This window comes from Sinohyriopsis cumingii, chromosome 5 (assembly GCF_028554795.1).
Source record: "Sinohyriopsis cumingii isolate HCF-2022 chromosome 5, ASM2855479v2, whole genome shotgun sequence".
NCBI lineage: Eukaryota > Metazoa > Mollusca > Bivalvia > Unionida > Unionidae > Sinohyriopsis > Sinohyriopsis cumingii.
The window spans coordinates 110248997-110264844 of record NC_142965.1 but is presented as its reverse complement, the minus strand read 5'-3'; the positions used below and the strand labels follow the sequence as shown (position 1 = coordinate 110264844).

Sequence of the window (15848 nt, the reverse complement as noted above, 5' to 3'; positions counted from 1 at the left end):
TAAAATTGAATGATGATTTTACTGTTAAAAAAATCATCAGTTAGCAATACTGGTTGATTACTTAATAATGAATACACACGCATGAACATACGCACACATGCACGCACACACACACACACCGAGACCTTAATAAAACTACTATTAACCTAATTTAAAATCATATTAAATAATATTGTCACTTCAAAAAAGTTGTCCATTGTGATGGCTTGCTGTCATATTTCTTCTTGTTTGCTATGCTGTTACAACTGATGGATACTGATTGATGAGCTAGTGTTTTCTGTGCTTTGTCTTGACTGTAACTGTAAATAAAGTTTGTTGTCGAATGTTTATTACATTTTTGATCTTTACCATAAAATTAAGCTTAGATATACACAACAGGATTAGTACTCATTGTTGACACTGTGACTCTGGGCTCCTGGATCCTATATGCATGTTGACTGATGTTCTGTTAAGTGCTGGTCATTGTAGATAGGCTGGCTGATAACTGATATTGATTAGTACAAATTACTTACATACTTTTGCTGCAAAGGCAAATTGACGTATCTGATTGACATTATTTTACATGCTAGCTGTGAATAGTCCAAAAACCTGCAGTAGTCCGACCTCTTTACACCCATAAAAACTGACTTGCCTCAGGCTAGACCCTAAAACATTTTCATTAGCCAGACCAGGAAGTTCACCTGTCTCGGATGTTATTCTTTAGTAATGCTCAGTCCTCCTTTTTTGTGTTACATTTTCAGTTTACTGCAGACTTTTTTTGTTATTCTAATTCAACGATGTTTTAAAATTCATACATGCCATAAGTAGGGCTGAAAATGATGGAAAAGATAAATGGTTTCCTGCATATAGCTTCCAGTCCTTTGAAAGAAAATGGACTGTCAGATTTGTTAATTATTTAGGCTTACAGTTATGCTTGTAAAGATTCAGATCATGCAAGCACAGACATAACAAATTGTTGCTTTGAATTAACACTTAGAAGTAAGGTGGATGTTTTTGTTTGTGTATAAAATGGTATAATTAAGGTTTTGTTCCAAAAACAAAAGAGACTAAAAATTCATTGAAAGCAGTAAAATGTTTGGCAGATTTAGATAATTTTGGTTTCCCTGCAGTTGACATAGACTAATACAATTTGTTTGTATGCATATTTAGATGTATTGGTTGCATTTATTTGCCAATAAAGCAATATTTGAACTTTATGGATTTCTATGATTTTTAGGTGCAAACTATGTTGGTACAAAAAGGAAAACTACTTGATATAAACAAACAGAATTTGGTGGACACAATTGTATACATTTGCAGATAACTTGTTCCTAATTAAATATGACAAATTTTAGATTTTTTGTGTGACTTGGATTCATTGTTTTGGTTTAGACTTTTTTATTTACAGTGGCATCTGTTTTGTAAACTAGAATCGTGTTATAAGCATTTTTTCTTACTTTTGAACTAAGACCATTTCATTGCAAACCTGATTATACTGTAACTGACCTCATCAAGTGAGGCTTGGCATGTTTATGTTAAGATCTAGAAGTCTTGCTTAACAGATTTATTTTTCAATTTAAATGATTATGGTAAGCTTTATATAACTTTCTTATATGACTTGTTTTCTGCAGTGAGGTCATATATGTTACACAAAATATAATTCATTCCTTTATTTATTGCCCTTTAAAACTCGGGGATGTTTTATGATACTTTATCCCTTTTTCTTTTCAGACTCTTTTTGAAATCTGCGTACAACAAGCAGTTTGGCAGTTTGTTCCGCACATTTCACAATCCCACATACTACAGCCGACGATTGGCTCGCTATGCAGATATCTACATGTCAAACCTGACCAACTTCCTTCAGTATTCTGTGGATCACACTTTTTATCCAAGACGTACAGCTCTTCCACATGAACCATACCCTTTTACCTAATGAAATATTCCCTCATAGTGAAAAACTTGTTTACCATCAGTTCTGTTCTTGACACTATTACATGAAGACCAGTGTCTTAAGATGGATTCAGACATGGTCTATAGCCTGCAGTATTTACATGAGTATAAAATACATGCATGCAAAAAAGTAAAGTGTACAGACCCAGATCGACTATTATATAATGCACTGTTAAATTAGAGTCAGTATGCAGTTTGATATCAATATAGAATGAGAAACAGTCCATGATCTGCCGCTGCACAATATGACAGCAAATCTGGGTCTACCCGGTTGGGTATTTGTTATAAATTAGTAAACAGAGTAATTTGGTTAATTAATGTTTATATTGTTGGATACAGCTGAACCTCACTATAAGGCCTCTCAGAATAACATAACCCCTTTTATAAGATGGTCTGATGTTGGATTCCATCACATTTTGTCTTAGTAATACTGGTTATGGTCTATATATTTAAACAATGTTGGGAATGGTTTATCCACCTAAATCTTTATCAATTTTTGCTTTATATTTTTGAACTAAACTTTTAATCAGCACCATATGGCCTGAATTGTGCCACTATACATTACATATTGTTTATAATGTACCTCATTATGAGGCAGGCTCTTCCAGGACAGCATTCTAGTGAGGTGTCATTGTACTTAATTTAAGGCTTATATACCCATTTTGGTCGTGACACTGTGTAATTTGAGCATATGAATTCATATCAGCACATCAGAAGCTATACACTTTAATTAATACTATCTGTAATACCTTGATTATGCCTTGCAGTAATGCCATAAAAGCTTCCTTGCAACTTCTTAGGGAGTCATATACTATGCCCTTAACTTTCACAAGAAAGTGGTAGTGGTGGGAAAACAAAATTTCTCCCTCGAGCCTCCCATGAATGGGTAATGAGTGGCATTCTTTACTGCCTGCTGGAATCAATCCTGTAGGTGCCAGACAGGGATCAGCTTCTATGCGACAAACAATTAGGTGATGCATATCATTTCAGAGGTGCTCCAGATCTTGTTCATCTGGCCTTCTATTAAACCTTTTCATGTTGGAGATCTCGAGCAATCCCATGAAGGTGAAAATGTTAAAGAATGAGTAGAGACTTTCCACTTAAGGCTGATAGTAGAAGTAGTCCAAAAAGCCAGCGGACATTGAGACTGGTCATAGACTTTAGCAAGTTCAATTAGTTTATTGCTGCAATGAATATTCAAGATGGAGATGGAAAGTCGCAGCTCATCTGTCCTTGTGGTATGATGAATACTTAATCAGTCCCAGTCTGTCCAACATACCTCTCATATCCCAGAAGTATGTTTGCTTTAGATACATGGGTTGTAGTCCAACAACACACCTTTCTATTTGGTCTCAACTTAAGCCATTGAGTCTTCACCAGTACATTGGACTGCACCATATTCCACTTTTGAACCTCCTCCTTCATGATGACAGCAGCATAGCGTTAAGATATTTCTTAAAAACACTTGGTAAATTCAGTTTTTGTTCACCTTATGGATAAGTTTATTTACTTCATTCATAGTTTAGGGTGGATTGTTTATGTGAAGTCAGACATTGTTCCTTCACAAAATTTTGTTTATCTAGTGATGGAGTTTCTCACTGCATATCAACCTTGTTCATATTCCTCATATTTGACCGTATCATTCATGCATCAGAGCCTCGTTTAAAAGGATCTTCATTTCTTTGAGGCAGGAGTTTCTTTGCCTGTCTTTATCCACCATATTGGATTTTGCAAACAGTTGCCACTTTCACTGTATCTCATCTTTATAATATTTACTTTTAATCATGTCGAACAGGAAATCAGAATATTCAGAATTTTCTGCAGGAAAAGACAAGAAAACAGAACTGGAAGGACAATTGTGCCATCTTTAGATTTGGGAAACCATCTAGTAAAGGAGAAAACTTTACATTTTGGAAATTATGTAATGTGATTTTGCTGTTGGGCATGGAGGTGCCCATGACATAAAGGGGCATGAAAAAACTAATAAGCATCAACTTACTGCTTCATCATCAACAACTCAGCCTGAACTTATGACATATATAAACCAAAGATAACCTTGATGTAATTCGATACAAATTTGGTTTTTTAAATTTCTTTTAGAAATGAACCTTCCTCTTTCAGTTGTTAGTGTTGCCGGCAATTTATTTCGCACCCATTTTCCAGACAGTAAAATTGCAGTTGATTATTTGTGTGAAGAAAATGAAAACAGTTCGGTAAAAAAAGGACACAGAATTCAGGATATCAGTGAAAGATGGTACATTGGAATCAATAATGATTGAAGAAGAAAAAAAGAGGTGTGGAAAATGCTCATATAAACAGCCAGTGTCTTAGTGTGTGTTGCACTCTTTTACCTTCTTTATGGGCACACAAATGGAACAAGATGCCCATGCAAAAGGTGCAAGAGTGCAACACATGCATCTTTGACATTAAATAAGGAAGGTATGTTTTAAGTAGTTACATATGCATTCAAGTTTTAGAAATAAGCATTTGTCCTTGAAAATCAGTATTTTCATAAAAGTATTTTTGTACTCGGGGGTTGGCAGCAATGACTTGGTTATTTTGAAGTGAAGATTTGGATACAAACTAAAATTAATTGGCTATTTTTACTGCTTTGCAATTGCCTTAACATAATGTATGTACTTGAATCAGTTATAATCATTTATATTATATAGGTAGTTTCTACTGTGCTCATTTGAAGTCCTGTGGCTCAAATACATGTTGTAATGGCTAAGAAAGGGATATAAACCTTAAATTATTCAAACAGGAAATCAAACTGTAAAATTGCAAGCTAAGAATATTTATTCCAGTGGGCATTAGTCTAGTCTTTGTTGTTTATTTATTGCTTTGAGAAACAATCAGTATTTCTTTAATTCAAAAATGAAAATTAACCCTCTACCTCATACAATATAAGCAGCTTTGGAATGCTATGAATGATTAGCATGAATATAAAGGGTTTCATTAAGTCAGGTATAGGTGACATTGATTTTTTTAATTAATTTTTCAGATTTTGTGGTTTATTGCTAAAGACTTAGACAGTGGACTGGTACATTTAGAGGTTGAGAAAGGTCAGCTATGGTTGGTCACAGAGCTTCACTGACTTTACAGTGAATGAGTTCTCTCTAGACTTTAAAACATGTCCAGATATTTCCATGAACAATAATTACACAACTACAGTCAACTCCTCTTATATATATAGCCTCGGGACCAGACCCTAGCTATACATATAATCGGAGTATGCATTTAAGCGAAATTCATGTATATTTACAATGTACATGTACTTCTAAAATGGAAAATCATACAACAAAACTTATATGTTATATAAATATGTTTCAGTGTATTAAACATCTACGTATGCATTTAATTCCACATTGCACATAAATTCAGATGAACACTATAAACTGTTATTGCCAAAATTATTATTGACAGTGTGTGTCGCTCTTTGGAAGCAAAATATTATACAGGTCGCTACTAAAATTAGTTCCCAGTAGAGTAATAAGTTCATGTAAAAAGAAAGAGATTAAAGTCATAGCAAAAAGTTTGCAAGTTACTTGGTAAAAAGGTCTGTAATTGATTTTTGAACACAGTTGGGACAGCCAATCTGGTGGACAATAGTCTGCAGGTTATAAAATCCATCATACAATTTGCACCCATAAGCTTCCAGAAACAATCTAATAGTCTCCAGACTTCTAATGGCAGTAGCAAAGTTTGGCGGCGGGACAGATAAATCGTTGGTAGACTCTTTCACATCCTCTGGATCTGAATCCTTTTCTTCTTGCTGGACATTTGAACAGATATCGGCATCTGCAGGGCTCGAAATTAGCGGTAGTCCGCTAGCATGAGGCTAGCAGATTTCCTGTCATAATGTTAATAGTCCGATGGGCTAGTAAGTTTCGGTTATCAATAGTCAACGTTTGTTTACGCCATTCCCTAATAAAGACTTGACTTAGCAGATGTTCTGTAGAATCAAAGCAGTGGCCATTGTAAACACAGTCATAAAATATTAGCAAGAGAAGATGAAGTCAATTTCTGCCTTATGGTCCCATCATTAACAATGGATGTTTGGTAATTGATCCTAATTAATCTGATTATGAATTTTAAAAAAAATGACGTATCACACTTTATTCACTCGACCACAGTAACAAACTACAAAGCGATATACCATACTAAAGAACACGGCAAAAATTGTTCAAAGAAATTAGTTTGCACATTTTTTTATTTAAGGTTTTTTTTTTTGCTTGCTACCCAAATGCTCCAACAGTCACAAACAGGAAACTACACATTTTACATTTCCATCGAAATAATTATAAGAATTAGATCAATTTATTACGATTACGTTATTGGCACATCCTTTCCATACAGCTACATTTTCTATGATGATAAGAATAGTTTTTATATATTTCCTTTACGAGAATGAATAAATAATTGAATACACGTGGAGATATCCAAGCAGAATGTCGTACATTTGTTGGGAATTAAAATCTCTGAGCATGGGCATCTAAGATTTGAAAAGTTTCTGCCTTATTATTAATTTCAACAATACATTAAGGTTCGATTAATTAGGAACAATTGCCAAACTTACAACTTATGATACCATAATTGGAGCTGTAAAATACAATGCGCCGAGTGTCAGATGGCTTCGTTTGATGGGAACACACCTTTTCCAAGCTGAAACTAACACTATCTTCTGATGCTAATATTTTTTAACAGTGTTTACAATAGCCACTGCTTTGATCATGCAGAACATCCACTGAAGTTAAGTCTTTGTTAGGGAGAGGCCATTTAATTGTGGGAGGGGGCAGAGACACGTGTTTCTTGCTCTGACTTTCTTATATAAAGGACACTGTGCCATTCCTTTTCTTGCTTTAAATAATTCACGTCAGCTATACGATAACATCTCATATTTCAAAACAAGGCACAATTCCCTCCTTTTAAGATTGGCAAAATTTGGCATTTGATAGGTGTTCAGCCACTGGAAGAAAAGCAAAAGTTGAATGAGAATGATGAGGAATAATTCTTATGATTGGGAAAAGCGTAATGGAAAGTTTCAGAAGAAATAGACGAAAGACAGGGAATGGCAGAATTATGACAAGGAAAGGAACGTTATGTGGTGCAAGTGGTGTACGCAATTCGCAAAAACAAAAACACAGAAAACATCCAGTTTTGTTCAGGGTTGTTTGAACTTCAAAATTGAATCAGTAAACGTACATGAAAGCTGTGTGACAGTTGTTTTGTAAACAGGACTAGTAAAGATTTGGCAGGACTAGTAAATTTCTCAATATACTAGTCCTTCTGGCTACAAAGAAATTTGTGTTAAATTCGAGCCATGTTTTTTCTTCTTCAGTATGAAGGTGTTCATCCACTGCCACATAGCGATTGAAATCATCCAATGCCATAGTGGGTGGGATAAAAACCTCAGTGTTGTCATCATTGGTAACATCTTCAGTGGAAGCGGTGTTTTTGACATAACTTGCAAGTCGATAACAGTTGGCGATGGTTGCTCCTGAAATTTGTTTAAACGCCTCTCTGTAGATGCAAGGCATCCAGTAAACTCTTATTTTTGCCAATTCTGCAGCACGCCCTTCACTTCCATTGCCGATGATGTTAACAACTTCATGCAACATTAGTGATCAGTATTGCTTCATTAAGTTAGCATGATGCCTTGATCCATCGGTTGAATCAATGATGTAGTGTTAGGGGTTAGAAAGATTAGTTTGACATTTGTTAAGCGAAGATTATCACTGTGAGCAGCACAAATGTGTCACAACACGAGAATCTTGCGTTTTCTGCTTCGCATCTTTTATCGATTTTCTTAAGCCATTCTTGCCATATGTCCCCTGTCATCCATGCATTTTTGTTTGCTTCGTATAGCATGGCACTGGTAATGTCTTAACATTGTTAAAACAACGCAGATTTTTTCTTTTGCCAGTCACTAGTGGCTCTAGTTTTTTGCTCCCATCCATGTTAGCTGCAAGCAGCAGAGTCAGCCAATCTCTCACAAATTTAGCCCCGGATACATCAGCACCTTTAAATGAAAGTGTTCCATCTGGGATAGCTCTTCAATAAAGCTCAGTCTCATCAGCATTAAAAATGTCAGCTGGTTCATAATCTTTGATCAAGTCCAGCAGAACATCAGTTATCCATCGTTCAGCAGCAAAGTCATCAGCATCTTGCTTCTCACTATGCTGCTTCTTGAACTTTATAGCATTGCGATCTTTCCATTTCTCTAGCCAGCCATTTGTTGCTTTAAAATCCACAATGCCTAAGCCCTGTACTAGTCCAGCGGCTTTTTCTAGCAACAGTGGGCCGCTGATAGGCACCTGTCAACTCCTTGCTAGGGTGAACCATTGCAACAGAGCTTCCTCAATATGTTCCTCTTTTCCTGCCATTTGACGCTTTCTGTTAGGATTGCTGTTACTCTGCCCCACTCTTCAAGAATCATTTCCTTATTTTTCTGAATTCTGGATATTGCACTTTGGCTAACACCAAACAACTGTGCAATCGATGACTGTCTTTATTATCTAACTTATTTATCATTTCCACACGATCAGCTAATGATAACATCTTACATGTGCACTTAACCATTTTGGATTTGGTCATTGGGTTGAATTTACATTGCTATCTTCAGGAGTTGTACAAGAACCTTGATCCAATGCAGGGTTAGGACTAGGTTGCCACTGATATTACTGTGACTGATGACTCATCAGGTGGTCATCTGGCCGCTGCCAGCTGGCAATAATTTCTAGCTCTAGAACCAGTGCACAGGCGTTACTAACGCCTTTGCTGATGAGTGCAGAGGTTGTCCGGGGGCACCAATCTACAGTTTTCTACGATCTTTGGGATAGCAGTCTACACGTATACAGCCTTGACCTCCACTTTAGATGCCTGGACCATGTTTATGCAATTAAGCGGTGTCAAATACATATAAAGTCAGTGGTTGAGACCAGCAAATTATATGCAATTAAATGATTTATGCATTTAACCAATTTGCGTTTATCCGATATTGATTACTATGCATATTAATGAAGGAAAAATAGGACCATACTTTTGCTATGCACTTAAGTGATGTATGCAATTAAGGGATATGCATTTTAAGTGGAGCCGACTGGATAACTATTAGATTGTACTTTTAAACATATCTGTAGATAACAGATATGTTACAAAAGGATAAATGGTTAAAATTTATGTTGAACTTAACACTGCTGTAAATTTTACAGGCAGGCCTATTCACATAGACTCATATAGGTAACATGTGTTCTGTTTATGGCACATTGCACTGTGTGGCTTTGGCACATGTATAGATCCAGCTTACGCAGTAGCAGATGCTATGAGCTAAACATTTAAAAAAATTCCCCATCATTTAAAGCAATGATTCAATGAAGTATTTCATAAATACCATTTTTATATTGGCATAGCTTTTCCTTTAGGGCATGTCACTTTACTGATTTTCATCTGTCAGATTACGAATGAGTTTAGTCATAAACTGATAAAACTGCTTGAAAGAGATTATATTTTCTAACCTTATTATTCTGCAAGTGTTGATTGCCATTTTGTATCCATATGCTTTTTTTAATAGAGATTATTTATAGAATTATGGTCCTTTTTAACCTTTCTTTACCTTTTAAATGTTTGGTGTTTATTATCAGCAGGAGAATCATTTTTTTTAGGTGATAATGGTTTATGAAAATAATGAAATGCATAAAAGTGGATAACCCATGAATAAAGTGAATTCATAGTTTGGACGTATCACTCGGTGTTTAAGTGTTAGCATGTATATCTTTACACAGGGTTATGTTTTACAAACACAATTCAGAACATGGCTTCTTTATTTTTGTCTAGCATGAGTCAAAATCAGTAATAAAACATATTTTCTCTTGGCACCTGTTAGATTAAAGCCAGAAATAGATAAGATACAAGGATATAAAATGTTTATGATGAGAACATTAATTCAGCTGTCAATGTTTTATTGTCGGTTCACACTTTATCGAGATGGCTTATTCAAAGTCTTATTATGTTTGTTGTTTGCTGTCGAAATCTATTATTTTAATAGGATACGGATACAAATCCACCAGCAGAACCTCAATCATTTTCAGCACCAGACTGTCACACCCAAGTATATATTTTAAAACTCACATGATTGTACTGACAATTGTTGAGGACACTTGTAAGTTATTCTAAACCAGTCAATCAGATCACAAAATCTTTTAAAATCATTTCCATGCATTTAATTTTCATGGTATACAACCAAAGAAAGAAGCTTTAATCGTATTTAAAAAGAAAATTTGCTTGCAGCATTTTTTAAATGGGACAATTCAAGTAAAGTGAGAAGGACATGCTTAACATTTAAGTAACAAATTTTGAAAACTACTGCAAATTCAGCAAGTTTCACAATTGGTTTATTTTTTACTAAGTATCAGAAAATATTTGTGAATAGAAACAAGCCAAAGATTTGCAAGTTCTACTTTTGTTTTACTTTTTCTCTTTTAATAGCATCATTTTTATGATTGCTATCTATCACAGCAGTATGAATGATTTTTTTCATGTATTAATTTAGAGGGCAATTTGTTAGATTTAAATTTTGTAGGCTGTGAGACATTTTAATTTCTATTTTTGTAGCAGGATACTAATGTGTAAATTAATGGATTATATAGATCAAAGCAGCAGTATAAATATACAGTGTATCCTGAAGACTGAAATCTTTATTGGTTCCATCAAAAAGGTTTTGGTTTTATTGGGTTCTGGATTATTGATGTTCAAAAATGTAATGTAAAATGGGTTGCAATCAGTTATGTCCCCTTAGTTATTAAATAATGGATTTACTGATTAGTACCTGCTTTATGTTTTATTAATACAGTGGTCTTTTTGTATTGGTATCTATCCTGTATGTATTTACACTAATTTTGTTTCAGCACATGCATTTTTATTTTTTCTCAATTTACATATCCAACACAATCTTAGTAGCTGGTACATATGAGAAATTATCGTTGCAGAATTGAGCTTCTTTTGGTTTATGTCAACAAAAATGTTACAGATGAGGGCTTGCTCTTAAGTTTAAAAGCAACAGAATTGAGGATTATTTAGGTGAATAGTATTGGACATAGATGATCAACAAACAAACACAATATCCTTTGATTTTCAATACCACTGGCACTTTATTACAGTTAACTTTAAAAGATGTTACTTCAGCCAGATGTAAAAACCACTGATTGGCATATTGTTTACACTGCTCAGAATCTGTGATGTTTACACCACACAAAATCTATGCTAGTGCATGCTTTCCTTAGCACATGACCCTTGGTTATTTCCAGGCCATGAACAGAATTCATAATCAGAATATGGCACCATTCTATTCACATTTTGAGTAAGTTTCATTTTATGGTGTTAATTTCATTGTAAAGGTTAAATTCTGGAAACAGACATTTATTTCAGCTTTCAGAGTAAATGGGTTTCAGAGTTGTGAATAATTTCTATTGAAAATAAAGAAGAAAAAATTAGCAATCAAAAAATTTTGTTTCAAGAGGATTTCTGTTTAATAAGGTTCTATGTTAGGTTTCACTGAACACAGGTGAAAATGAATAAATTTTTTGTATGAAATACTGGACTATTTTCCCCCCAAAAGGTATTTTGATAATGTTTTGAATAGAATCTCATTTTGATGCACATATTCTTCAGAGCACATGTTTGTGTATATCACTGTTGATATCAGTCTATTTTAGCATTGATTACTTTGTATGATGAAATGTATTTTTCCAAACTGTAGTATTTTGTATTACTTGCCAAAAATGTTTCCATTGATGTTGTGGATTTATTTTGGTGTATTAGATGTTTTAGAAACATATTGCGAGTTGCACCAGGAAATTGATTACAAATAGTACTGTGCTGTTTGAGATCAGCCAAAACTTGTTTCCCTTATCTTTTGTTCACATTGCCCAAGGCAAGTTCAGTGTGCTTTCTTCTGAAATGGAAGAGAAGGCATAGAATAAGTAGAATACTGCTTTTAATAGAACACCCCTCTACCCTCTAATCATTGCAGGGTAACCTCAACTACCACATTTTTGGTTTTGCCTTTGTTGTAACAGTGGGAAATATGAAGAAAAAAATTATTTGTAATTTTTTAGTTTGGTTTAAATTTGTCACATTTTTTCTTCAGGTATCTTGCATGGTAAGATCTTAAAGCACACTGATTTTAAAAAATCGATAGGTCTTTTAAGAGAAAATGTTCCAAGCTATACTGGTCTGTAAATGGTATTTCTTTTAGTACACTGGATAGATACAAGATAAAAAATATTCTTAAGAAGAGAATTATGTGAAATCAGACCAATTCAAGAGCCATCATATAAATCATATTCCTTTGAAAAGATGGACTTTTGTAATTAGAGATGGTTTTAATTTAAAACAAATAGATGAAGACAACAAACTATATCTGTAAAGTTGTTAAAAAAAGTGACATTCATTTCTGCTGCAAAGACATCTCTTTTCTGGGGCCCCGAGTGGCCGAAAGGTCTAAAGCTCTCAACGTAACGGATCATTGCCATCTCACCTCTGTCTGCATGGGTTTGAGTCTCTGGTTCAGCCAATGTGGGTATTTGAGAAAGCTTGCTATTTGCTTCTCGTGGGTCAGTGGTTCTTTCCAGGGTTTCTCGGGTTCTTCCTCTACCATTGTTACTGGTCGCCATGTATAGCCTATCTTGTACTGAAAAATGGCATTAAACCCTACAACAACAGCAGAAACATCTCTTTTCCCACCATCCAGCAAAATGAAGTGCCATGATTCTATCTCATAAGGATAAAAACTGCCTTGCTTTTTGAACTCCAGCATATTGACATCTTTGATTTAGGCTGATGCTGTGACTGGGTTAGAGCAAGTGCAAGTGAGATATGAAGTATTTACACATCAGTTCATATGATCTGCCTTTATCTAAACAATGTCCTTCTCATCAAACCAGTGTTTAATTGGTATAGTTAGATTAATCACTGTTAGTACACTCCAGTCATTGCTTAAAGCAACCACTATTGTTTAGGAAACATCTGATCACCAACTACATAATGTAAGTGATCGTTGCACACAGGACAGTTATATAGGAAAGTTGATGTGGGGGAATTACAATGGCTGTTGTTACGAGGTGACCATAACACACATGACATTTATTAAGAGATTTGCCTGGAAAGTGATGGGTGGGGGGATAGAATGCTGGTGTGCCCAGAGGACCACTATGTACAAGTAACTGTTAGGGCAGGTTTGACTGTGTAATAGAAAAGTTTCATCCTTGGGATCAGATTTTACTCGGCAAATGCTGTCTGATGCAAAATTCTGACTCTTAGATTGAATTTTCCAATCTTACACAGATACATATGAAAAATTCTATAAATCTAGCTTATGGTAAATTTGTGGATTTATATATTTGAATGACCAAATTTTTTATTTTTGGCCAGTAAAAGATGACATTTAACACACAATGAGAAATTCTAACTTTCCTGGATGAAGCCATTGAATAGTGGAATGACTTTTTGTGTGATGAGGTGTTATTGTACACGAGTAGAAAAATTGTGATATTGCTATATATATAAATATATATATACATTTTCCATTGAGGAGAAATTCAGTAATATATGCATACTTCAATTCTTTTATTTTCATATCTTAATCAGATTCTGCCAATTTATTATTCAGTGTTAAATAATTGTGTCTTTGAATTCTTGCGTTATGGTATCCATCATTTCAAAAGTAGATTGCTGTGTCCTACATAGGATTTTACAGTCGTTCAGATTTTATCAACATGTATCCTTAGAACTTCTTGTAGTGTAATGTAATTTCAAATAACTTGTACATGTTCCTTCAGATATATTCCCTGATCTGTATATGTTAGAGAACACCCACTACACTGCAGATCCAGCCCTTCCTAAGTGAAAATAATTGGTTTTGTTATGGTCATATGTTCAGCATGCGATAACGCCAGACCAGCTGTTTGAAAAAGCCATAATGAAATAGTGACAGATGTTGATATTTCTTTCTGTCTCTGAAAGACATCTTTTTATCAGCAGAGATTTAGACAGAATATTAGTGACAGAGGCAACGTCAGCAGCAGATGATGATCCACATCTTTGTGCTATCACTGTAAACCATCTTAGCACATATTACATGTATGGTTCAAATTGCACCATTGAAATTGAAAGGTAAGGGATTATTCATAGTTTGAAATGCAATCATTTCACACTTATTAATCCTACCTGTTATTATTTATACCTTTAATTAGAGAAGATTAGAAGACAGCAGATGCTGGTGAAACATTGAGTGTCATGCAGAGTTTACTGTGCATTTAATGCCATGAAGTAGGATAAGTACCAGAGAAAAATGGAAATTTCTTTTTACTTACATATGGCTTTATGCTGTGGTTTTATTGGCTTTAGCTGCATTTTTAACACTTGTCGACTGTATTGTGCCATGGAAATGAGAGCTGAGTGCAGTTGCTGTTGATAAACCTGTGATGGCCTTGGGAAGTGTTGAAAATGCAACCCTTGGAGTCCCATGTTCTACTAACAGAGCTATCATATGGGGGGGCTCCCATTTTGATAAAACTTCTAAAAATGATTGAGTACTATGAGGAATTAATGACACTTAAGATGACACCAGTTAGATTATGTTGAAGTTAAGGTAGTCGAAGTGCAAAATAAAGGATTATGAATGAGATTCAGCAAGATATGATGAACAATAAATGGAGTATGCTTCCTAGAGGTGGGGAAAATCAGAAGAATCACCTAATGAAAAGTCATAAAGTAGATTGCTATTAGTATGACCTTTTACAGTGTGCTGACCAAGCATGAGCAGAATAATATAAACTGACAAGAGTCCCTCTATCAAAGGGGAGGCCACACTAGTTTGACTACTGCCTATGCAAGCAGATAATCTTTAGCACTGTAGCTGCTGAAACAAGCCAAGAGATGTGAATGTCTATTTGAGCTTGGGAGGGCTGGATTGTTGAGGTAGTGGATGTACTGATGTATTATCAACAGTTAAGTAGTATCAAGAACTGTTAAGTTACATAACTGGTTGCTAATCAGTGTTATTCAGATTGGGCATGTTACATGTATTTCATTGTGAAAATTATTGAGAGCTGCTAATGGGCTGTTAACAGGGTACATTCATTTTAACTGTGACTTTATCAGTAATAAAGATTTAAGACTGAAAATTTGGCTAGTGTCAAATTTGTTCATTTTTTCCCCATTCCAACTAATAATGCTACCATTATTTATATTAAGAAAATTGAAAACTGGAATATTGCTAGTCACATGTAGTTAAGGTGGTATATTTCAACATTAATGAGATTTTGTTGTTCCCACTTCTTTGTAGAAAAATGACACTTCAAATTGGTCCTTTCCATTTATCTTTTGTTTCTACATGCATCCAAATTTAATTGAAAGATTTATTTATGGTATCTGTTGTCAATATTATCTTATTTCTGCCTCTTTTCAAATGCTGCTAGACTGGATTCATCCATATTTGGCAGGGAGTATGACTTAAGAAAGGCCTTTTAATTTCTTTTTTTTTAACCATACAATGCTAATCCACCATAAAATATGACTGTCGTTGATAAAAGTACAAATATTTTTTATTATTTGAAAACTGCTGAACAGAATTAACCAAATTTGACAGCATTCTGGCTTGAAGGACTTTTAAGTTTGCACAATTTAGATTGTTATATCGTCAAATATAGTCATCATTGAACAGCTTTACCAAAGATAAAAAAGTGTATAAAAAACTATCAAAACTTTAATTATGGTTTCAAATGAAATATTCCTCCAAGAATTGTCTTTGGAGATATTGTGGATTCACAAATTATGGTCAACAAGTATTGATTGCCTTACACGGTATTTAGAAACACTGTTAATTCTTGGCCAATAAAAATGATTTAAGATTTTGTGAT

The 15848-nt window shown here is 34.5% G+C and overlaps 2 protein-coding genes across 38 annotated transcripts in view; one reads left to right on the top strand and one right to left on the bottom strand.

Moving 5' to 3' along the window:
- Positions 1-15113, top strand: part of LOC149799979 (5'-nucleotidase domain-containing protein 3-like) — a 98611-nt gene extending 83498 nt beyond the window's left edge. The window contains exon 16 of the mRNA XM_089959505.1: positions 1711-15113. Within this exon, the coding sequence (XP_089815631.1) occupies positions 1711-1912 (202 nt within the window). The 3' untranslated portion in view covers positions 1913-15113. The remainder of the gene's footprint in view (positions 1-1710) is intronic.
- LOC149799978 (uncharacterized) overlaps positions 11054-15848 on the bottom strand; it is a 19676-nt gene continuing 14881 nt past the window's right edge. For 19 of the 37 annotated variants that reach the window (XR_016421295.1, XR_016421296.1, XR_016421289.1 and 16 more), the window contains one exon: positions 11834-11881. Coding sequence is in view for 3 of the 37 variants with exons in the window: in XM_089959507.1 (XP_089815633.1) it covers positions 11847-11881 (35 nt within the window). In the remaining 34 variants the exon portion in view is untranslated. Of the gene's footprint in view, positions 11882-15848 lie in introns of all 37 variants that reach the window. The other 18 variants (XR_016421270.1, XR_016421277.1, XR_016421281.1 and 15 more) reach the window with 4 other exon arrangements.